Source organism: Hypomesus transpacificus, chromosome 12, assembly GCF_021917145.1.
Source record: "Hypomesus transpacificus isolate Combined female chromosome 12, fHypTra1, whole genome shotgun sequence".
In the NCBI taxonomy this organism is placed as follows: Eukaryota; Metazoa; Chordata; class Actinopteri; order Osmeriformes; family Osmeridae; genus Hypomesus; species Hypomesus transpacificus.
In genome coordinates this window covers 994,286-1,019,233 of record NC_061071.1, presented here as the reverse complement: position 1 = coordinate 1,019,233, position 24,948 = coordinate 994,286, and the positions used below count along the sequence as shown (strand labels likewise).

At 42.3% G+C, this 24,948-nt stretch overlaps 2 protein-coding genes across 2 annotated transcripts; both read right to left on the bottom strand.

Annotated features, from left to right (window-relative positions):
- Window positions 1-2,185: 2,185 nt before the first annotated feature.
- Window positions 2,186-14,453, bottom strand: LOC124474386 (sodium/potassium-transporting ATPase subunit alpha-1). The gene is made up of 22 exons (XM_047030439.1): window positions 14,267-14,453; window positions 9,993-10,106; window positions 9,801-9,860; window positions 8,462-8,665; window positions 8,113-8,226; window positions 7,890-8,024; window positions 7,673-7,790; window positions 7,326-7,594; window positions 6,927-7,235; window positions 6,233-6,367; window positions 5,839-6,031; window positions 5,428-5,603; window positions 5,205-5,341; window positions 4,822-4,972; window positions 4,529-4,697; window positions 4,268-4,422; window positions 4,024-4,147; window positions 3,676-3,821; window positions 3,421-3,551; window positions 3,208-3,309; window positions 2,879-2,970; window positions 2,186-2,443 (listed from the first exon to the last, which is right to left on the bottom strand). Exons 1-22 carry the CDS (start codon window positions 14,276-14,278, stop codon window positions 2,415-2,417), a joined length of 3,075 nt encoding a protein of 1,024 aa, XP_046886395.1. The 5' UTR covers window positions 14,279-14,453; the 3' UTR covers window positions 2,186-2,414.
- Window positions 14,454-16,583: 2,130 nt separating this feature from the next.
- Window positions 16,584-24,140, bottom strand: LOC124474387 (sodium/potassium-transporting ATPase subunit alpha-1-like). The gene is made up of 22 exons (XM_047030440.1): window positions 23,995-24,140; window positions 23,736-23,843; window positions 23,514-23,573; window positions 22,320-22,523; window positions 22,089-22,202; window positions 21,842-21,976; window positions 21,641-21,758; window positions 21,208-21,476; window positions 20,800-21,108; window positions 20,524-20,658; window positions 19,909-20,101; window positions 19,620-19,795; window positions 19,352-19,488; window positions 19,113-19,263; window positions 18,829-18,997; window positions 18,580-18,734; window positions 18,275-18,398; window positions 17,950-18,095; window positions 17,668-17,798; window positions 17,404-17,505; window positions 17,117-17,208; window positions 16,584-16,789 (listed from the first exon to the last, which is right to left on the bottom strand). Exons 1-22 carry the CDS (start codon window positions 24,004-24,006, stop codon window positions 16,761-16,763), a joined length of 3,069 nt encoding a protein of 1,022 aa, XP_046886396.1. The 5' UTR covers window positions 24,007-24,140; the 3' UTR covers window positions 16,584-16,760.
- Window positions 24,141-24,948: the final 808 nt, after the last annotated feature.

Genomic DNA, 24,948 nt, shown 5'->3' with positions numbered 1-24,948 from the left:
AGCATTAGTCTCTGACTACTTGAGCCAAAGGCAATGGGCTCTAACTCTGGAGTGGACTATACACTGGATGGGAATGTTGTCACCACATATCTCCTGCTTCTGCCCAGCTTAATAAATGACTCGATTTAAACGGAGCTCAAAGAGCTGACAGGACTGGAACAGTTTTCTCCTGTGAAAAACATCCTGTCTTTTCATGACATGCTCCCTGTCTAATCCTCCAGATTTAGGGCTAATCCTCATCCTCTCACCTGAGTACACTGTACATCATCTACAGGGGTTTCTGCATGTCAGATTTGTTTAATGATTTGAAATATACAGGCCATTTTCCCGGACTTGTTATGTAAAAAAATGCTGGTGATAAATTATAGATAGCTGGGGATGGGTAGCGATTACTGTGACCACCATAATGTCAACTCATTTGCATGCATTGCAGTATTTTACAATGTGTCACGTGACAGTACATAAGTGAGAGTGTGAATGAACTCATCAGATATTTCACAGCAAAGGAAGTTTACTATGACAGTGACACTGGGTAAGAAAGATGGACTCAACCAGTACTAACAGTTCTTTTAAACCAGCTATCCTTAAATAAAACACCATACCTTTATGCCATCTGATTTAGGACAGATGCATCGTCTGCTTCATCCCCAATCATGATACCATTATAAGAGAACTTTTTTTGATTTGAGAGTGTTCTCCTCCTGTAATGGGGGAACTCCAAGGTCTTAATGTGTCTTTGTCAAGCAGCCCATCAGATACCCTTGTCACCCATAACCCCAACCCCCTCCACCCATAACCTCCTCCCCCTCCTTTCCTGGCTCTTCTGCCCTGTTAAGGGTTCTGTCTGCCACTGGGCCTCTCTGTGGATAAATTCTCCTATCCTTATATAGCCTTCGCCTCTCCTGCCAGCTGCATCACAGTGGCCATGCTGTGTCCATAAGGAGAGGTCCCTAAGCTAACTATGCCTACTCTCCCATGATGAATGGCTAACTCAGCTAGCTCCCATCTCTGTTTGTAGCTTAGCAGCCAAAAAACTATTTAGCTATGGGGATGTTTAAGTAATGCTTCAAGACAGTCAAGTTAATTATTGCGTTATTCCGTAGCCCAAATGTTGGATAAGAATTGGAAGGTTTCAGAGTTAGCTAAAGTGAACAACCCTAACATGTATCCCTCACCTCCATCTAACAATTAATGACTTTCTTACAAAGTTACAAAGTTATAGATCCCCAGTGTTCTAGGGTGTGATAACAATAAAAATTTGAAATGATAGAATTCTGTCGTGCAAATGAGCCTGAGGGTTTTAGGTCGGTTGAGGTGCAGTTCAACCCAAGATTGTCTCATCGCTTTTATGGTATTTTCCGATTTGCCAGTGACATGATTTGAAGGAAGGACTTTGTATCATATTAACCTTGAACTATTGTCATGCAAAGACATCTAGACTCTTGAATACAGATATGATAAGTCATTGACTTTTGGAACGACACTTCGGACCCCATTTGAGGATTCAGTTGAGTTTGAAATAAGACAAATGTAAGTGGTGTGGGAGTGGGCACATTGCCACAAAAGCATTTTCAAAGTATGGGCGTAAAACCTTGAATTAGTAAACAGTGTGCTGTCTTTGCAGTCCCATGCTACAGTAAGACTTGAATGATGCAATTGTGTCTTCTGTTTCTTATCAGAGCAATACTGTTGGAGACAGTGGTAGGAGTAAGCTACTCAGTGGGAGGATGAACACCATTTAGCTCTGTAAAAAAAAAAAAAAAAAAACTCATGGCGCATATATTGGATTTGCATTCCATAGCTATAAAAACACTCATGCATTCAGAATGGACTGTCGCTGTAAACTATTATAACAGTAGTATCATGAATGCAGTCTCCAGTGTAAACTGCCAGCCATGGGGTCCTCACAGTCAAGTGCTGCTCATTGATAAAGCTTTCCCTTGTGCTACTGATAGGAGTTAAGTCTGGCTCCACCCCACTGCCTGCATTTCCATAAGCTTGTTAGTGCTGAAAGGTCAAGTAGTGTTTTATGGAACGTGGAACACAGTGTGACCATGCTTGTATTTTTTCTTTACCAGCAATCTACAGTACACATGACCATAAAAACTGATTGATTAAAATTACTTGTCAAATACTTTTCAATAGAACTCTATAGTAATATTCAAAATAAGCACAAGAAACTAGATTGGGACCTGACTGAGCGTTTATTCATATTACTGTTAAAAACAAGTATAAAATTGGTCCTGTTCCAGAAACAAGGCACGCAATGTCAATGTCTTGGTCATCACGATCTCAGTGTTTTAGTATCAAGCATTCCCTATATAAAAACACATCCACATTTTATAGGAGGTTAAAATTTCCGAGCAGCAAGACAACCATGCAAGAAAACTCGAGCGATGCAAACTGGATGCTTTCTAGTAGTAAGTCTCTCTCTCCACCCAACCTGAAACAACAAAAAACAGGATTTAGAGATCGGAATCACATGTGCACCACAGCTAGAATGCCAACTATCAGTGTGAACCTAAGATGGAAGACTACCAAACAACAATCAGGCTTGTTTGACATTTTATCTAAATGTGACAATACTCCAAAAGATTACACTATACAGCCAAAGAGTCTCTGCTGGATCACTGCATCACCAAAAGCAGCCACTACATAGGCACTTCTAGAGCAGTATTAAGTAAACCTAGTCCTAAAATCTACCGGAAAACAGCTATGTTTGGTTTCCCAGGTGGTATAGAAAAGTGCTGGCTTTTTTTATACCACCTGGGAAACCAAACCCAGCTGTTCGGTTGACTTTTATGGTTTGAACAGACAAATCTGGCAGATAATGTCGACTTAGGGCAAAAAGCAATAAACAACAGGATTTCTCTCTTACCTCCCGGACTGCGTCGCAGGATCAGTTTTCGGATCTCATCGTAGATGAAGATGAGGAGGGAGTATGGGAAGGCACAGAACCACCAGTTAGGTCTGGAGGAAAAGAAAACAAAAATGTGAGTCAAAAATAACAGACCAGAGAGAAAATCATAACAGCGGAGAAGTCAAGATAGACCATCGTCTATAATTCAATACTTTTCCACCCTTACTACAAACCAGATGTAATAATGTAATGCATGACTGAAAATTGCCTTCTTTTACTGTATTCCTTTATATTAGGTGGAAGGTATATCATTTTGGAATAGAGACTTTACAGGGTTATCTACTTACTTGAGTGGGTACATTCGGAGGGCAACATCCATTCCAGGGCAATAAGACAGGAAGGCAGCCAGGGCTGTCTCCTCAAACAGACCAAAGATCAGGATCTTGTTCCTGAGGTTGGAAAGATGTGAAATTAGTGACTGTAAGGTTTGAAGGTGGTGGACCTTTAGGAACAGCCAACTCTTAGGATTGAGCGTTGGATAGACAAATTCCATCACTAACCTCATTCCCTGCTGGAAGACAGAGTTTCTTCTGGTCTTACAGATAATCAGATCTGCCCACTGTACAACCACGATACTGGCAAAGAAGGCTGTGTGGCAGGTAAACTCCACAATCTTTCTCTGCTCGTATGTCTGAGGCAAATAAGGAGGAAAACCGTAAATAAATCATCTAGTGGTGTTTAGAGTATCAGACCAGCATTGTGTGTTGCAAATATCACTCATCAATGTAAATCACAGAAAGGTTGGAAGTACTGACCCACTGCTGGCCATAGCTGTCCTCCAGGTCATTGAGAAATTTGTTGTCCCAGTTCACACGGATGCCCAACAGTGTGGAAGGTAGGAAGCCGTTCTCAGCCAGGATCACAAAGTAGGTGAAGAACCCGGCTAGGGCCTGAATCATACCTAAGATAGCAGAAGCAGGCACAATTACCTTCCTGCTTTGAAGTAGGATACTTTTTAGAGGGGACAAGACTGGAATGAAACCCCTGGAGGGGGGGGGGGGGGGGGGACACACACCACCTAGCCACTGCCAAGCCTTTACAGGACCGTTACAGGACCTTGATGGAGATGCAAAGTGTAAAGTTGTCTGAGAAAAACACCTCACCAATTTGGCCGTAGGCTATGCTGATGAGTCTTTCATTCACCAGTTTGTCTGTTTTGGGGTTTCTGGGCTGTCTCTTCATGATGTCACTCTCAGCTGCTTCGTAGGCCAGGGAGATAGCAGGAACCTAGAAGGTCAAGGAATCAAAAAAGTAAATTTCCATTCGGATGAAGTGTGATCAAGCATCATGGTGTATTTTCTTGAAGCTCATGATGACATGAAAAATAATCTCACAACAAATGCTCACCATGTCAGTTCCCAGATCAATACAGAGGATGGTGACTGTTCCCAGGGGCAATGGAATGTTAGCGATAATAAAGAAAAGGAAGGGGGTAATCTCTGGAATGTTGCTGGTCAGAGTGTAAGCAATGGACTTCTTCAAGTTATCGAAGATCAGACGACCTGGAAAGAAAAACAGCCAAGATAAATAACTGAATTATTATTTTAAACCTTTCATTTTACATTCCAAAGACTTCAACTTTGAAAATAACACTCTTTATATCCTTACCTTCTTCTACCCCAGTCACAATGGAGGCAAAGTTGTCATCCAGAAGGATCATGTCAGCAGCCTGTTTGGAGACGTCTGATCCGGCAATGCCCATGGCAACACCAATGTCAGCCTTCTTCAGGGCAGGAGAGTCGTTCACACCATCTCCTGTCACAGCTACAATCGCACCCTGTGGATCAGGAAGTCGAAAGGTTCAGGAAAAAAGGTGAGAGAGACATTTCGTTTGACTGTGCCTTCAGCGAAACTTTCTAGCACTATTAAAACTTCATAAAAAGACAAGAGAGAATAACTACCTGGCGCTGGCAGCCTTCAACTATGATCAGCTTTTGCTGAGGAGATGTTCTGGCAAACACAATCTCTGTGTGGTACTTCAGGATATCGTCCAACTGTTCAGGAGACAGGTCCTTGAGGTCACCTCCATGGACTACACAGGCTTTGGCATCCCTGGAGAAAAACCAAGAAGAATCATATCACTCACTGATCCCTCAAAACATCCTCCCTCCCCAGAATATCACTCTACTGGAACAGACTTCTGTAGTCTAGGCCCAGAGGACAAACAGTGATGCAATCACTGATGAAATTACCTTAAAAAAGGAGCCTAATCCTTAATCTTTTCCACAAGCAGATATTTTGTATCCTTTACACTAGTATTGTAGGAGAGGAACATATCCCTTACCTTGGGTTGACTTCGGTAACTGGAATGTTAAGACGTGCAGCAATGTCCTCAACAGTCTCATTGCCCTCAGAGATGATACCCACACCCTTAGCAATGGCCTTAGCAGTGATTGGATGATCACCAGTCACCATGATAACCTGAAGGATGAAGGGGGGCAAGTTCATAGGTCTGATCATTGAATTCCTACACTAACATTATATTTTTTTGTTCAGGGTGATCATACCTTAATTCCAGCACTCCTGCACTTGCCCACAGCGTCAGGCACAGCAGCACGGGGAGGATCAATCATGGACATGAGGCCAATAAAGCACAGGTTCTCAGTGGGGAAGTTCACCTCTTCACTATCAAACTGGAAGCCCTCAGCAAATTGGTCATCAGGAAGAAGAAAATGGCAGAAACCTAAATGGATACAAAATGTATATTCGGTGAAGGAAGAATACTATTTGATCAAATCAAATGTTTTTTGTATAGTCCTTTATAGAAGCAATGTCATAGAGGGCTTTACATCTGCCATAGAATTTCCGCTCAGCCATTTTATCATGTGGCATTTCCTAAAACCTGTGGGTAAACATATGTATACAGGCCATGTGTTCAAGTCTTATCACATCTGACATGACCAATTACACTCCCTTACCCAGAACTCTCTCTCCCAGGCCACCCAATTCCATATAGGCATTCTGGAAGGCGTCTTTCATCTCATCGTCCAATGGCTGCTCTTTGCCCTGGATCAAGATGGTGGAGCAGCGGTCCAGGATCCTCTCAGGAGCTCCCTTCATCACTAGCAGGTGCTTGGACTCACCCTCAACAGTGTTTTTGTGAATAGAGAGCTGGGGAAGAACAAAGGCCATTTCTGAATACCAGTACCAGTAATAACAGACTTGTCCTTAATGATCTGTTGTTATGTATACAAACTCTTGGTTGAATAAAGGTCGGTTTCCAGTCAACCATTTACCAAGTGTCGGTGCCTTAGTGGAGATTAGTGTGGTATACTTTTGTGGGTACCGATAGTATGGGTGTAACCAACCTACCTGGTATTTGTTGGTGGAGTTGAATGGGATCTCAGATATTTTGGTGTACTTGTCTCTCATCTCCTGGACGGAGCCACAGCAGAGTTCGATACACTTCAGCAGGGCAGACTCAGAGGCGTCCCCGGCCACATCTCTCTGGGACGGGAAGACAAGGACCACACATTGAGAATCAGAAACCCTCTCAACCATCTGATTTGAGATGGCCTGCTTAAGAAGACGCTGATGTAAAATAACAATTATTCCACATAGCGCTGCTACGAGATCAAATATAACCAACACACACAAAAAATAATTAAACAATGGATGCTTCACCCACACGCGTTAAAACTGTGGCAAGAGGAAAATTATCCCAAGGGTAAAATTACATATCACAATTACAGCTCATCAGAGGCTTGGAATAAACAGGTGATTAGTGGAGTGGGGAAATGAGAGGTTATGTTCTGGGGGACTGTGTGAGTGCAGGAGGCCTGAGGCACCAAGGGGCCTCACAGCGGCAAAATGACAGTCACAAAGCAGTCCAGATGAGTCACACACACACACACACACAACCACACACAGTAATACAAAAAATACTAAAGAATCAATATTGCAAAAAGTCTTTTATATCCAATTTCCCTTTCCACAACGGACTTGGTGGCTTATTGTGAATGTGGACAAATCTATCAAGCTCTGACAATGGCATCCCAGCGCTCACCTTGAGGATGGGCAGGTTGGACTGCTCTGCCAGGAAGACAGCACGGTTGCAGAGGCCAGCGACTCTAGCCAGAGCAGCCCAGGTGGCAGAGCTCCTATCAAAGGAGGTCCCACTCTGGTTCTCAGTAGTATCGGCTTCATGGATCTGGTTGTCAAACCACATGTGGGCCACAGTCATCCTGTTCTGGGTCAGGGTGCCAGTCTTGTCGGAGCAGATGGTGGAGGTGGAACCAAGGGTCTCCACAGCTTCAAGGTTCTTTACCAAGCAGTTCTTCTTGGCCATACGCTTGGCAGTCAGAGTCAAACACACCTATAACAGAGAGACAAAGTTTGTAAAAACTCTGAAGAAAACCTGCTATTTAATGAAGAAGGAAACTCTGTAGACAATTTCAGTACTTACGGTCACTGTTGCCAGGAGACCCTCTGGCACGTTGGCGACAATGATTCCAATGAGGAAGATGACAGCCTCCAGCCAGGAGTATCCAAGGATGAGGGAGAGGACGAAGAAGGACATACCAAGGAAGACGGCGACACCAGTGATGATGTGGATGAAGTGCTCAATCTCAATGGAAATAGGGGTACGTCCGACCTCGAGGCCAGAGGCAAGAGTGGCAATACGACCCATAACCGTGCGGTCACCGGTGTTGATGACAATTCCGCGGGCAGTTCCTGTTGGATGGAACAAACATCAGACCCCCTGCGTAGAGACCCCCTTTAAGATTATGAGAGAGTTGAAAACAAAAGTACCTTCAACACAGTTGGTGGAGAAGAAAGCGATGTTCCTGGTCTCCAGGGGGTTGTCATTGGAGAAGTCAGGGGTACGTGTTTGGGGCTCAGATTCACCAGTTAGGGAGGAGTTGTCCACCTGAGTGGGAAGAGACAATAAGAATTCAAAACAGCAATGAATAACATGGTGTGGGTGGCACATGACACATTTGGGTTAGGAGGATTTTGAAGTACCCACCTTGCAGCCGCTGGCAGAGATGATGCGCAGATCAGCTGGGATCCTGTCTCCCCCCTTCACCTCCACCAGATCTCCAATCACCACCTGCTCAGCATTGATGTTCATCTTCTCACCGTCACGGACAACCAAGGCTTGCTATAACATTGGGGGAAATCCACGTTGGAATCTTTGCAAGTTAAATGTGGAAACCTGCCATCTCTTTTTCAAAAGTGTGAAGCTGTACCTGTGGGACCAGGTTCTTGAAGGAATCCATGATCTTTGAGCTCTTAGCCTCTTGGTAGTAGGAGAAACAACCAGTGATGATGACGACAGCAGACAGCACAACACCCAGGTACAACTGTGAGGAGAAAGTGCATCAGATTACTACATGACCACAACTCCCACTATGCTTTAATACTACTTGAAAATATAATATAAATCTTATTCAGTAAATTCCTTCAAACTTCTCTCTTTGACTCTTTGTCAACATGTTGGAGCATATACAAAGCCTTAGTTCCAGCTACATTGAAATTTAAGAATGAGGAAAGGAAAGAGGACTCAATGAATCTCACTTTTTACTCCACCAGTCTTACATTGTCATTGGCTGGTTCATCTTCCATGGCTGCCTGGATACCGTAGGCCAGGAAACAGAGGATGGCACCAGTCCACAGCAGCATGGAGAACCCTCCAAACATCTGCTTGCAGAACTTGACCCATTCAGGGGTAGTGGGAGGTGGGGTCAGGGAGTTGGGGCCATCACGGGCAAGGTTCTCTGCAGCCTTGGCACTTGTTAACCCCTGATGAGAAACAAGATGCTTGCATTAGTTATCAGATGTAATAGCAGGAGTCAATATACTGCAAATGAAGGTTTTACAAACTGACCTCAAAAGCAAAAGTTCAAAGAGTTCTTTTTAAGATCTTACAAGAGAAAATATGGTTTCCTCCACAGACCACTGCTGCTTTGTTTTAAAGTCCATATTGTAGGCTACTAGTACAGCTAGCTATGTTTTTTTAAATGCTGGTAGTTTCAGTTGGTCTTTGTAATTTTGTCATAGTAACCCCCTTGACTTAAGCGGTTCTCACTTCTAGTCCAGAACGCTTTTTGGGCTGAATTGGAACCAATTTTGGGGGTTCTTATCAGGTTCTTAGGCTGTCAAAATGTAAAGAACTGGTTCGAGATTAAGCACTGGCTCTGAACTAGCACCCAAAATGCACTGGTGGAAAAGGGGTATAAGTGTTGACTCCAGGTGAGGAACCAGGAACGAGAAGTAGTTAGCTAGGACTCTGGAGACAATTAAGGTGCTGGCGGTTGCCTGGCAACTTCGTACTAACTGTGAAAACAGGGCCATCTTTCTCCGCTGGGAAAAGCCTGTGAGATCTGGGCTGAGAGGTACAGAAACTGTTGCTAGCTGCCTGGTGAATTATTCAACAGGCTGCTAAACCCTGCTCCAAAGTTTGGAGGCGGTAATCTACCATTCTCCTTGATCTCCTCCATATGATCAAGCGGCCGTTTGCAGGGATGTCAGTAGAGGATTATACCCCCTTCTTCAAATCATCAGATGTTCTGCAATTTTGTATTCTTTATTACACAAAATATTGTTGTAGGAGAAATCTTGAGGCCTCAAGAGGCTGAATGTGCAGCCCCCCCCCATATTAAATTAAGACACTTAAATCCAAATTGATGTACAGGGGAGTTTTGAACCTGAAACCTCCTGATCTGTAGTCAAATCCATTCTATAAAAGGAGAGACTACCTTTGGCTATCCATCATTGTTTTTGATAGGTGTTCTCGAGAGAGCGGAGTATGTGTATTTATGAAAGTTGTCATCACAGGAAACTCAATGAATGATGCGAGGCTAAAGTGAATGAGTGAGTTAAAGTGCATCAGTCCTTGTTGTCGAATGTAGACAGTGAATCGGCTGTGGTGACTCACCCTGCTAAGGTCTGTGCCGTATTTGCGGTTGAGTTCATCCAGGTTTAGTTTATGATCGTCCTACAAGACAAAAGAAGGAAACATTCAGTGACAAGCATCATTTCTTCATAGTTTGGTACAAGTATGGATAATTGGAACAGAGTGAGAGATACAGAGAGAGAGCGAAGTAGGGATAAAGAAAGAGCCACTCACCAGATCCACTTCCTTCTTCAGCTCATCCATGTCCTTTTCCTTCTTCTTGGCCTTGGCCTTCTTCTTGCTTCCCTGCTCAGATGTCGCAGCCAGTTCATACTGCTCACGTCCTTCCTGCAAACACACAGAGGAACATCCTTTAGAGAGACAACAAGACCAGAGTTTCACAACTTCTAGATCCAGTTTTTCCACTTTGGGTGTTCTAGATGTAGTTGCATGGCCAGGGCTCTACGCTTACTTTCTTTCCATATCATTCACACTTTTAAAGTACTGGTGATCTGATCACTGAAAAACTCTGATGTTTTCATAATCCAAAGACCACGAACCACTATCACTCTAGCCACCTGAATCGCTTTTCTTTTGTGTTTTTACAATTATACTATTTGTAAAGAAAAATCTTCATCCTTTTTAAACCAGTTCTACTGTTGGGACAAGGACCTAGATGATAATACTTCCGTTAGACAGCTGAAACGTGTGTGTTATACAATTACCTAGAAACTGGTGCTGCCACAAGATGGGTGAACCAATAAACATCAGTGAGTGGTTAGTTATCATCTATTATTCAGGCACGCAAAGCTGTCAGGGCTGGGTGGTTTAGCTCTGAAAGCTTGTCTTGTAGCCCAAGGCTTGTAGCACTTACAAAAACTAGTTATTGTGAGTAAGCTATTTAGTAGTATGTGTGTGTGTGTGTGTGTGTGTGTAGGGGGGAGGGCAAGGAAAAGTGTATATATTACTGTAGGAAGAAAATCAGATTTTTATGGAAGGCACTCAGTGTGATCCCAAAATGTGTAATTCCTCAATAGGCAGTAGGAGGGGAAAAAGACGTTAGCCTGGAACAACAATTCCAAGGGGCCCCTGAAGAGTCTGCTGTGGCACAGTCCCCTGTGGTCTTCACATTAGCTGACAAGCCCACTGAACAGTCTCGCTCGAAACCCTTGAAAAACACAGATCCATACTACTTCCTGGCTGGAGCAACAAATAATTCAACATGGGGAGAAAGGATGAATGCTTTTACGTTTTCAAACTAGATTGTGTTAGTGACTGAAGGGGAAGCTACACCTTGGTAAACAGGAAAGAAGTGTGGATGGCTGGTGTGGAATCTCACACAGAGCCTCCAAGCATACTAAACCATTTTCCCCTACTTGACTCAGTTGGGACATCAAATGGCCTTTTTCACTTTGCTTGATCACAAGCAATGATGGAAATGGCTTGAAATTGTTAGGGTGGCTTACAACTGTACAGACATGTTATTCAGATCCTCCTGCCTAACCAGGTAATTAGATAACCACTGATCTGAGACTACTTTTGTAACTTGGTCTACAAGTCATTGACAGCACTCTGTGGCTAGCGTCTACATGGCCTTTCTCTCACAGTTTCGACAAATAATATACCGTTACAAGATGTTCTAGAAGAGTGTACTAGTCAAACAGAAAGTGAAAACAATTGAACAAAAAGTCTGAAAGGGGAGACGAAAGATTGAACGCACAGCCTCCATTGAAAGAGAAGAGAGAACCAGTTTGAAAGAGGAACTTTGTTCAGAACAACAAGAGCAGCGACAGAGCAGACCTTCAGTGTGGGGGCCTCGCTCCCTCTTTCTCAGAGCTCAAAAAACAACAGCACCTCCAGCTCAATAAGGTCAGAAAGGACAGTTGAGCGGTTGCATATTTTACAGCTGGGGTTGAATTCCTGCAGACACCATTCCTGGATCTGTTCCTGTACGTGTGCCAAATACAAAAGCTGCTCACTCAAGCATAATGCCCCCCCCCCCCCCCCCCCCCCCCCCCCCCCCCCCACTAGGGACTTTGCCCCGTTGCTACTGGCGACATAACCACTCCCCTTGGATATCTGAATGCTGAATGGGTAGGACCACGTGTTCCTTCACTCCCCTTTTACTGCCTCCCGCCCCCCCCCCTCACAGTCAATCTGCTTCTTTCTTCTGAAAAAAGTTCATTAAGTGTGTTTAAAACTCCACCCACGTCTTGCGGAAGTTCACAACCACAGTAGCACAATGGTCCAGTAGCGGACGGACCAGATTTTCAAACAGTGTTTCTATGTCACTTGTTGTGAAAAGCACAGCCTAGTTTGGCTTACAGTACGCAGGGGCTCTTGCAACATGGTAATTGTAGTTGTATGACAATAATTTTAAGGGGGAGTACACCTAATGTGTGTTATTGCGTCATCATCCTCCCTTACCATGGCTGGCTTGAAAAACATGCAGAACACACACACACTCTCTCTCTCCGAATGTTTGGGCAATGAAAGAGAGAGAGAATGGTGGGGGTGAGATGTGTTTTCTGTCACAGAGATGGGGTGGTTGTGACCAAAGGGCCGCCCGCCTAATACATTGTGACTGTCAGGCAGAAAGAATGTTAAATCCTCAGGAGAGCAAAAGGCAGACGCACAGAAAGAGAGAGAGAGCGAGACAGAGAGAAAGACTAAATGAGTAAAGAGATGATAGAAAGGCCTCTTACTTCCACCATGCCCCCCTGAAAAGTAGAAGGCAGCTGGGGCCTCAAACTGATCCCTTGCAACAACAACGCCACCACCACTAGACCAAGCCCATGAGCAAAGGTTTTTATTTTTTTTGCATATTAGCTGACTGTGCAGGACTAATTTGGCCATAGCTTTTTTAGTGATTTTTAAAATAGAATACTTGGTGGCCTCAACCATTTTCTACTGAATACTGTAGCCTAAAACTTCCATGCGCAATCCAATCCGTTTTTGAATCAGACACCCCACCCCCTTGTGCTGGCGTTGGTGAATGGTTACAATGCAGCAACTGGTGCCCCTCATCCTTCCCTCCGTAATACTCCCCTTGCCGTATCTTTTCCGTTTATTTGCTACCTCTGCCACCCTCCCAACCTCTTCTTCCCTGTGCTTGATTGAGAAAGGCTATCCCTCCCCCTCTTGACTTAAAGAAGGCTCTACTGCTAGTTTGACCATCCTTTTTTCTCATGTCTAGGCATATGTGGGAAGATAATGGACCTAACCAGAGGAGAGAAGGAGTGACAGAAAGGCCAGGCAGGAGACTCCCTCACATTCATATCTTCCACTACATCTTTCTGTTTTTCTCTCCCTCACTGGTTGTGATTGCATAATTTAGCTCTGTGCCTATTGTTAAAGGCAGCACAGCAGGGAGTGGTTTGCCCTTTATATGATGATATTGCCCACTAGACCTCCCAAACCCACCCTGCAAGTCCCTACAGCTACACTAAATGACAATACAACAGGTCGTGCACCCAAATCAATGTATCACCATACCAGGTGACCACGAATTATTCTTCCCAGATGAATTACAATTACCATTTAAATTAAAATTGGGGAATAACATGGAAATTACATTAAGGTTTTAAGAGGTTTAAATATGGTATAAAACTACTAGCACCATGGACACGTAAAATGTCAGCCTCATATGTTCCCAAAACGGCGCACATTTAAAAAGGTCTTACTTTACCACTGAGACAAATCCTCGGGACCAACACATTTTTAAATGAATGCCGACTTGTATTGAACTTTATAAGGCTTTAATACAACATCAAGACAACGCACCGTCAACGTCCACGCACTCAGTATTGTCCCTGTGTTTTGTTATGCACCCACCCAGTCAAACAATAAGGTTATTATATTCACGTGCAGTAACCCCAAACCAACAGCTCGTGGATTACTATATGACACCAAAATGACCCTCTACTCTGAAAATAAGTGTTACCCCCCCCAATTTTTTTTTTAATTTGTAGCAGGCATAAGCTAAGTTTAAACGGTGGAGTCGTATCTGGCGGGTTTTTTAGACGCAGTTCTGTACCTAGTCACAAGATTTCCCGTATCTCTGACCCTCGCGAGTTCACACACTAGGCCAACTTTACACAACTAATATTGCTATTTGCTTCACTGAATCACTATATTGTATCATTCAATCTTTTACAGATGTTCATAGTGCCGTCATTTAAGTCTGAGACATTAAGTCTACGGCGTTCCCATGGCAACTTGTGGAAAACAGCATTTTATTGCTACTAAAACGAAAGTTTTAGCAAAGATTCGCTTTCGAAAACTGAACAGAGCTGCCTGAACAAAACTGCGGAAGTCTTCATCGCAGGCATTTGAGAATGCAGCGGCGCTAGCACATGTCAAACTTGGACAACAACTTTAAACAAAGCCATTTCTAACATTCATTGTTGTTGTTATATAAAACTATTTTCCTATTAAACTGACACGAGCGTTACAATTTCACCATAAGTGAATGCATATGATTTGATAACAAGAAAAAGTTAACTTACTCCTCGCCCCATGTTGGTTGCTTTCTGGAGGATTCAACTAGAAAAAATAAAATCCCAGTTTATCTAATTTTATTTGTATTTAACTGAATTGCCTCCTGGATGTGCCCTCGTCCACACGTGTCACTCCACCCGGACACTCATCCAAGCTTTCTCTAGTTACAAGGTCCAATACTTATATACAGTGAGTTTATTCGATTGTGACGTCTGCACTTCTTGCCATGGTAACATAGATGGGGCGGAGTCATGATGGTTGGACGTTTTACAATGATCAGCTTTCATGAAAAAAATGGAGAGGCCTGTTTGAATCATTGCACCGTTAACATGGGATAATATTACTAAATCCACTACTACATCCACATTCTACTAAATAAATTCCTCTTTTGAATACGATTTATTTCGTTTTTTGTCAGACAGGATTTTATGCATCAAGTAAAGATATATCACAGGATTTGAAGAATTACTCTCTGCGGGTGGCTGACTTGAGCAATCTATTCCACAAGAAGTAAGCAGCTATATGACATTTAGCAGACACTTTTATCCTAAGTAACAAAAGCTTGTGTACAACTACTTTAGCCTGAAGACTGCAACATTTCCAGCAGCTTGAAGAAGAAATAACCCACATAGCCTTGCACCTTTAAGGCCTTGCACTCTCTGGCCAGGGTGACCTTGTTTGAAGACTAATTAAACCATCTGTGTCACAAGATGTCAGTTGTTGCATCTATGAATGATTAACCAGTTCCAGTTGACATCCTAACTATTAACCCTTGTCTCAAGGTCCTTTCTCAAGTCTTAACTCCCGGTTACTTCACTTTCAGTGCAGTAACGTCAAGGTCTAACTGGAGGAAGGCAGATTCAACCACCATAACTGACCTCCACATCTCCTAATGTTGTCCAGCATTGATTTTCATTATCAATAAGAATAAGTGAAGAATGTTCCATCATGCGTGATGACAGCAGAGATGCTGGGCAACAAATAAAACAAATGACACCTGGATGTCAGTGAACAGAAAACAGAATGCAATGCAATTCAATGCAATATAATACAATTCAGTAGACACTTAGTGCACATCAGGTACTAGGAAAATTGTGTTAACAACAGCAGGTTTACGGGGACTTCTTGTTTTTATTCTTAAATGGTTTAGGAAATAAATAACCTTACACAGAACTGTCAGAATATGCACTAGAGTATGAAAACACAATAGGTTGTTTCTAAGGGTTTGTCTGTCAGTTCTTGTAAGATATGTGATGACCAGATGGAGAGATAACACATCAGGTAAAATGTGTCTACGTGTGGAGCGGGAAGAGGGGCATGCCAACAGCATGTGTGTTCTCAAAGAGTGTACTAAAAATATATCAAATTCTATTTACATGCTGTGAGCCAGATCCTAAGGGTTGCCATGGAAACTATCACGTTCCAGTCCCCACTGAGGTAGCAGTAGGACAATGTGTATCCCTTACTTTGTATACTGCCCCCTAGTGTGCAGTCAGCTGTCACCTCTTGAAACAGATCCATGTACATCCCATCAAAGCACTTAGTTTTTACCTTGGCTCCCCTCTCATCAAACCCTTAATCCCCCCATCCCCCAGACTCATAGGCCAGCCTCGAAGGGAGAGACTGAACTGGTAAACAAATTATCCCATTGTGATGGCAACACTCTGTATTTGCATAGCAATTCTCATAGGTACAAAGACACTACCTGAGTTCTTCATACCCTGTCTTCTTTCAGACACTCAGACAATCTAGATTCCTGTCAGGGAACTCCAGAAGCTCCAATGTTTTCATAATAGTGCTGCCATGATTCTGATCAGAGTGCAGAGGAATTCTCACATCGCCCCCATTTTGGCATTTCTGCCCAAACTCCCTGTCTCAAACTCTTATCTGAAAAAGCTATTTGCATACCAAACACAACCCCCATTGTTACCGAGAGAGCCTAAACTTTGCCCATACACTTGGGACTCTAATGATTATCACAGGTCTTGTTCAATAGTAGATAGAGTAGTAGTAAATTCTTCTGATATAACTCTATTTTAGAGGTTTAACCCTGGTCTTTAAATACCAAAGGCCAGGGTTCTTCAGGGGATACAAAGACATGCTGACCTTCATTTTACGTATTGTGGATATCAATATTCAAATGTCAACTCATTTTCCTGTATTTATTTTAATTTTACACATAACTTTTTGTTGCTTTTATATTTATATAAATATAGATTTTGATCTAGGGTGGTAACATCCATTCCAGAACAAGTTTAATTCAAGGACCATGACCCTGAATACTGGTGCAATACAATTCAACACAATATAAAATGACCTCCAGCATTACAGTTGAAATGTTATTTATTTTAGAACCACAATTTCACAATCAGGACACCCCAAATAGACCTCAATGCCTCATCACATTGCTTATTGTATCACAGCAGCCAGATTAGGATGGACTGTAACATAGCTGTTTGAGAGGTATGTGGACTCTGGGGATCTCTGGGTAGCTTCTCTGCCTCAATAGTATGTCTCTTTTTCCACCCAACCTGGAGAAAGACAACATCAGAGAGGGGGAGAAAAATATATAATTTAGAAATAATCCAACAGGGCCATGGTCTTGTAATTGCATCAACAGGTTGTTATGTGGTCAAGCTGTCAAGTGACTGTTTCGAGCCATCAGTTATCGGGTAGAGGATTCATCCTGACAGAGCTTGCTGTGCTGTGATCAGTACCACAGCCCTCTCCATAAGTGAATAGTTATGCTCAGAGATCTGTGAAGATTAGTTCAGTCAACTGAAGTAAGATCAGCAGGCAGAAGACGGAACAATCTTGCATTTGCAGTCAATAAATGGGGTAGATGAAATGTGACATACCTCCTGGGTTGCGTCGCATGACGTATCTCCGGCCTTCATCGTAGAGGAAGATGAGCAGAGAGTAGGGGAAAGCACAGAACCACCAGCAAGGTCTATCAAGAGAAACCAAGGTAAAACATGTCATTATGTATGTGTCAAGTTTTATAGGACAATAAAAAATACAGAAAGCCTAAAAGAGAATGAGCCAAACTGGCTCATCAGAACATTCCATAAAATCTACACTGTGATAAAAAAAAAACGAAACCACTTTCTAATAAACTGAAGGACCCACATTGCTCCGTACTTACTTGAGTGGGTACATTCGGAGGGCAACATCCATTCCAGGGCAATAAGACAGGAAGGCAGCCAGGGCTGTCTCCTCAAACAGACCAAAGATCAGGATCTTGTTCCTGAGGTTGGAAAGATGGACCAATTTATTAAATATGTGACAATTCCAAGGCCTATATTGATGTTGTTGAAAAAGAGTACATGGATAGTGGTTCAGCCATGTGCCGTGAGCTAAACAAATTCACCTTTCACTGTAGGAAACCATGGTACACATTTGTACTCACTTCATTCCCTGTTGAAGGATGGAATTCCTCCTGGTCTTGCAAATGATCAGATCGGCCCACTGGACGACCACGATGCTGGCAAAGAAGGCTGTGTGGCAGGTAAACTCCACAATCTTTCTGCCCTCATATGTCTGAATGATGGAAGAAGTAGTTGTAAAACATGCATATCAAATCAGAATGACTGTAACAAATCATATAATATCATAACCCTTTTTTATCTACAGTTAGTGACATGGACATATTTGACATTAGTCATGTGAACTAATGTGAACGCGTACTAACCCACTGCTGTCCATAACTGTCCTGCATGTCGTTCATGTCTTTGTTATCCCAGTTAACTCTTAAGCCCAGCAGGTCCATGGGGAAGAATCCATTTTCAGCCAGGATGACAAAGTAGGAAAAGAACCCAGCTGTGGCCTGGATCATACCTGTGAGAAAAGAGAGGTCAGATAGCATTTAATGTGATGTCAGCATCAGACTCCATGAATGTAAACATGACAAGAAGATGCAATGGCTATTGTGAACCAGTATCAAGAGCAACAAAAAAATCTAAAGGACTGTTAAGAGACCAGAAATAGTTCCACAAAGTAATAACTTGAGCATTTACCAATTTGACCATAGGCTATGCTAATGAGTCTCTCATTGACCAGTTTGTCTGTTTTGGGGTTTCTGGGCTGTCTCTTCATGATGTCACTCTCAGCTTCTTCATAGGCCAGAGAGATAGCAGGAACCTAGAAGATATGGATCACAATCAGAGTATTAAACTATGGTCACTTTTTGTATTTGCAATATCCCAAAAGTTCAAAGGAACCATGTCTTTCATACACAGGTTAAACTATATATCAATAGACCTTCTGCTGAAGAGCGTCTGCTAAATAACTACATGTAAAATGACTAAATGTAGATCTTCACCATATCAGTTCCCAGGTCGATACAAAGGATGGTGACGGTTCCCAGTGGCAGTGGAATATCAGCAATGATGAAGAGGAGGAAAGGTGATATTTCTGGAATGTTACTTGTCAGGGTGTAGGCAATGGACTTCTTTAAGTTGTCAAAGATCAGACGGCCTGAGGTAAGATGGAGATATGAGGGAAGGTATTAGTGGTTACAGATAATTAGATGACCTATCGAAATAAAAATGATCTTCAGAGCTGCTATTACCTTCTTCTACCCCAGTCACAATGGAGGCAAAGTTGTCATCCAGAAGGATCATGTCAGCAGCCTGTTTGGAGACGTCTGATCCAGCAATGCCCATGGCAACACCAATGTCAGCCTTCTTCAGGGCAGGAGAGTCGTTCACACCATCTCCTGTCACAGCTACAATTGCACCCTGTGTATTGGGGATAGTACTAATCTGAGCTCTCATTCATTGGTTTTTCATATATTTCAGAAGGATAACTCAATTTGTGTTAGGAATGATGTGTTTGTTCGTTAATTATTGTTACCTGACGCTGGCACCCTTCTACAATGATCAGTTTCTGCTGAGGTGAAGTTCTGGCAAACACAATCTCAGTGTGGTGGGCCAGAATGTTGTCCAACTGCTCTGATGTTAGTTCCTTCAGATCACCACCATGGACCACACAAGCCTTGGCATCTCTGAAAAGTCAACCACCAAAACATATAGGTGGGTACTGTGCATGTCTAACAAAACCGAAGGCCTTCTTATTCATGTCCAGGGACATACCTTGGGTTAACCTCTGTAACTGGAATGTTCAGGCGAGCGGCAATGTCCTCAACGGTCTCATTTCCCTCTGATATGATACCTACACTCTTGGCAATGGCCTTAGCTGTGATTGGATGATCACCAGTCACCATGATGACCTGAAGGAGGTGAATAATTTGTCAGATAGGATAACATTGATATGATGAAGAACAAATCAGTGTCTGACAGATTCCATTTGTAAGGCTGTCATGTGGATGTATTAAGTTAAAGAGAAGTTTCAGAGTCCAACCTTAATTCCGGCACTCCTGCACTTGCCCACGGCATCAGGCACAGCAGCACGGGGAGGATCAATCATAGACATGAGGCCAATAAAGCACAGGTTCTCAGTGGGGAAGTTCATCTCCTCTGTATCAAATTCAAAGCCCTCAGCAAACTGGTCATCAGGAAGAAGAAGTTGGCAGAAACCTGAAACACACAAGAACACTTAGTCAATTCTTAAGTCTTCAGTTCAATCAATACAAAATATCGAAATGATTTGGCAGCATTGATGTTTTAAAAGGAATGTGTCAGGCTCTTACCCAGAACTCTCTCTCCAAGTCCCCCAAGTTCAATGTAAGCATTCTGGAAGGCATCTTTCATCTCATCATCCAATGGCAGCTCTTTTCCGTGGAGCAAAATGGTTGAACAGCGGTCCAGGATTCTCTCTGGGGCTCCCTTCATCACTAGCAGGTGCTTGGCCTCTCCTGCCTTGGAGTTCTTATGGATGGAAAGCTGGAAAAATAGAGGAATAATTATATCTGTTTGTGCATTTAAATCCCAAAGACATAATTTTTTTGCTGATTATAAAATAATGTATATAATTGTTGTATCAATGAAATCATAGACTACATTTACATGCACAATGTTTGATCATTCAAAATCAATCCATTCGTAATGGACGATCCGAACTGTTCACATGATTGCTAATTCATGAGCTTTGCTGTTGGGTATTTGATTCCTGTAGGTTTCAAGAGGTTATCATTTTGTTTATTTCGCAAAAGAGATTGACAAATAGAGAGTGGCAACCTGAAGCAATGACTACAAATATAGCAGATCAATAAATCCAGCAACGGCTCCATTTGGGTAAAACTGTTAATTATGTGGTGTTTATCTGAGGGGATTTCATTTATAATCAACTTTATTTATGTCATTACCTGGTATTTGTTGGTGGAGTTGAATGGTATTTCAGCTATGGCGGGATTCTTTTCTCTCATTTGTTTGACAGAGCCACAGCACAGCTCAATGCACTTCAGCAGGGCAGATTCAGAGGCATCACCAGCTACATCTCTCTGTGAAGTCACAAGGATTTGGAGGAATTTTATTTAAATGATTGAAAGAGCTCTGCATTGTTTGTACCATCAATAGTACATACAATGTCTAAGATTATACAGGTGGATAGAGCTACTAGGAACATCAGTCTGGGAAATTACTTTCAAGATTGGGACATTTGTCTGCTCTGCCAGAAAGACAGCACGGTTGCAGAGGCCAGCAATTCCAGCCAGGGCAGCCCAGGTGGCAGAGCTCTTGTCGAAGGAGGTCCCACTCTGGTTCTCAGTAGTGTCAGCTTCATGGATCTGGTTGTCAAACCACATGTGGGCCACAGTCATCCTGTTCTGGGTCAAGGTGCCAGTCTTGTCGGAGCAGATGGTGGAGGTGGAACCAAGGGTCTCCACAGCTTCAAGGTTCTTTACCAAGCAGTTCTTCTTGGCCATACGCTTGGCGGTCAGCGTCAAACACACCTATAAAAGAAAGCAGAGCAATTAACATCTGATTAATATAAAATACTACACCAGGATATTTGCAATGTTACTGAACTTTTGATTTTCATCAATACTCACAGTGACTGTAGCCAGCAGACCTTCTGGCACGTTGGCAACAATGATTCCAATAAGGAAGATGACAGCCTCCAGCCAGCCATATCCCAGGATGAGGGACAGGATAAAGAAGGACACACCCAGGAAGACAGCAACACCAGTGATGATGTGGATGAAGTGCTCAATCTCTTTGGCAATGGGAGTTTTACCGCCCTCCAGGCTTGACGCAAGAGAAGCGATACGACCCATAACTGTGCGATCACCGGTGTTGATGACAATACCTTTGGCAGTGCCTTAAGAAAAACATGAACACAATGGTCTGAATAATTGAAATATCACAGAACACTTTGTCAAAGAGCGTTAGATTTAATCAATTTTAAATCAGTATCAGGCTGATTTGGTTTGGCATTCTATAGCTTTTAAGATTTTTTTTTGTTCAAGTCATTGAACTGTGTACCTTCAACACAGTTGGTGGAAAAGAAGGCAATGTTTCTTGTCTCCAGTGGGTTCTCATTGGAAAATTCAGGAGTACGTGTTTGGGGCTCCGATTCACCAGTGAGCGAGGAGTTGTCCACCTGAGTTCGATGAGATATTGCCCAGTTAAGTCTTTGAATGATCTTAAGTTTGGTAGCCTTGTACATTAGATCAAAAGACCCACCTTGCATCCTTGGGCAGAGGTGATACGTAGATCAGCCGGTATCCTGTCTCCTCCTTTCACCTCCACCAGATCTCCAATCACCACCTCTTCAGCATTGATGTTCTTCTTCTCACCATCACGGATAACTAGGGCTTGCTAAAAGGCAGAAAATACGTGTTTCCCTTGTGAATTTAGAAGCTCATACAGTCGGTAGGTCCATATGCATATTATTTTCACTTCAAATTTCACATTCGATATGAAGCTGTACCTGTGGGACCAGGTTTTTGAAGGAATCCATGATCTTCGAGCTCTTCGCCTCTTGGTAGTAGGAGAAACATCCAGTGATGATGACCACACCCGTAAGCACCACACCCAGATACAACTGTGACAGAGATTAAGATGTTTTAAAAGCTCAACAGTAACTTGTAACAGTAACTATGTCTGAGATTTTGTTTGAAAAAAAAAGAAAATGTACTTAATAAAGGTAGTAAATATTTACATTGTCATTAACTGGCTCATCCTCAGAGGCTGCCTGGATACCGTAAGCCAGTAAACAGAGAATAGCACCAATCCATAGTAACATGGAAAAACCTCCAAATAGCTGCCTGCAGAACTTGACCCACTCAGGGGTGGTGGGGGGAGGAGTCAGAGCATTGGGACCGTCACGGGCCAGGACCTCCTTTGCACGGGATGAAGAGAGACCCTGGATCCAGGTAAGGACAGGGAGGTAAAGGAGAGAGCAGGAAAGGAGAGAGCAGGAAAGAGGAGTAAAAGGGAAGGATTGTACCACCTTGGTTTTTAGAACTGGATGAACAGGTAAGGCGAGTCATTCCATACTCCTTCCCTTCTCCTCTTTTCTGCATACTGCCAGTATATAAAGTTCCTTTGTGAATGCAGCCGTTGTTCTTGAAATTCAGCCTAATCGTCAGATCAAATAGCAGACCATTATCTGTCGACCATCTCTGTAGTGGTGTATTATAGTTTTTGAAAGTCTACCTCCATTGTGCCTTACTTGTGTGGGAATATAATGTTGATAAATCTAACTTTTGTAAAAACTGCTTCATCATGAATATGAGAGTACAGGTCATGCTTGACTACATGACTGTATTTCTGCCCGGGACACTCGAGGAGGTCGTTTGGAATAAACTCACAAGAATTTCCAAATTTCACCCTCGTTAGTTAATAACCTGATCAGAGGACTCAACGAATACTCTTTTATTCAGTTATCTGCAAACCCTGCTAAAAGTCTGTATTATAGTGATAGCCTCTTACTTACTTTCCCAACCCCAAACTCTAAATCCGTGTTACTTTAGTTTCTGCTTAGTGTCAAAAACAAGCAAAAATATTTGTAAACTAAACCTTTTATTAGAAAAAACTGTCAGAGACTATATCTGTTCTTTCTCTGTTTTGCAGTTTGTAATGAAATAAAATGTGATTTTTAAGAAAATGTAAAAAAAACAAAAAAAACATGAAAATGCTACTTGTTCTGTACGCAGCCTATGCATTTCGTTTAGAAGCACATTCATAGCATGCTCAAAACATTTGTGGGCCATTGAAATTTTATTGTTTGACCTTGTGCACTAACCTTCATGAGCTTAAAGGATTGCAGTTTTAGCGGAAACTCTACCACTAGCACACTGACTAGTTTTCCACAAAGAATGCAGTACGCACACACACACATACATAGACTCACCCTGCTTATGTCTGTGCCATATTTTCTGTGAAGTTCATCCAAGGTCAGTTTATGGTCATCCTACAAATGGAGAGGTTAACGGTTAAATTGTAATGGTGGACATATAACTTTCTGGTTAGAAATTCAACCTATATTTGAAAATTCACAAATATTTTTTTGAATAGGAAATTTCAATTCAAATGATTTAATCCTGGAAATTTACCAAGTAAAGATCTTGCTTACCAGATCAACCTCCTTCTTCAGTTCATCCAGGTCCTTTTCACTTTTTTTTCCTTTCTTAACTTTTCCATTGTCATCGGTCGCTGCCAATTTGTAGTCATCTTTCCCCTTCTTCATTAATGAAGAGGAAATAACAGAGGTGAGAGACTGCTCATTTTCCATCTTTTACTAATCTGTCTAGTAGATAGAACAAAGCTGTATTGTGGTGAGGTGTCTTGTGTGTAAGAGAGCTCAAATATTGAAAATACCAAAACAAACTTACTCCATGCCCCATAGCTGCAACTTAGTCCCAAGTAATACGTTTTTCCTCCTGGTAGTGAGAACTCCACCTGCAAGCCGACCACACTTGTCCCTCTTTCCGTTCTTCTTCAGATTTCCCAGAGCTTCGTGGATGGTTGACTAAGCTTTGCCTACCTTTATACCCAACAGGATCCCATGCCCAAAGAGGAGGTGCTCCAGGAAAATTACGAAGGTGAGTGGAGGGGGCTGTTAATTTATTTATTTATGCAACCTTCACCTGTACAGGTAGGTCATTTTGACGACAAGCACTCTGAATGAAAGAATCCTTGTTTAACGTTTACAGTAGAAACAATGTGGTGTGGGTGGGAAAGAGAGAGAATGACAAAGATAGAGAGATATACAGATTTGATACAGATATATGAAGGATGAGTGAGGGTATCTTCATTAAGAATTGTGGAAAATTATGATTCATTACAACATCTAAACTGCAATACGTTTTGGGCATAAAAGTGTAAGTTTTATTACACTTGGGGCTTTGTACTTATTGACACTTGCTACAAGTTTATGTTTGCTATTCATACAAAAGCAGTTGGGTAGCCATGTCAAACTTGGTGTGGGCCTCAAGGGCATCTAGTTCCTGTTTTAGGTGTATTTTAATATAACATTTCAAATAGACAGAGACATGTTCAAGAGAGACATGTGGAAAGACATATTTCATAACTCAATTTGGATTATTTACTTTGATTTTATGCAAGACTACACCAGGATATTCAGTTACAAAGATTAGTAGAAAAGGTGGAAGTGTACACTATTCAAATGTTCACTCAGACAGCCTGACCATTTGGCTTGACAGAACTGAAGGTTGCTGATATTTGGATGTCAGTAGTATTTATTGACCACAAGTCAATAAATGGCTCTTTATGCGTGATGCAGCAGTAATGGCTAATGTGATAGTTACATGAAATAAATAAATGTT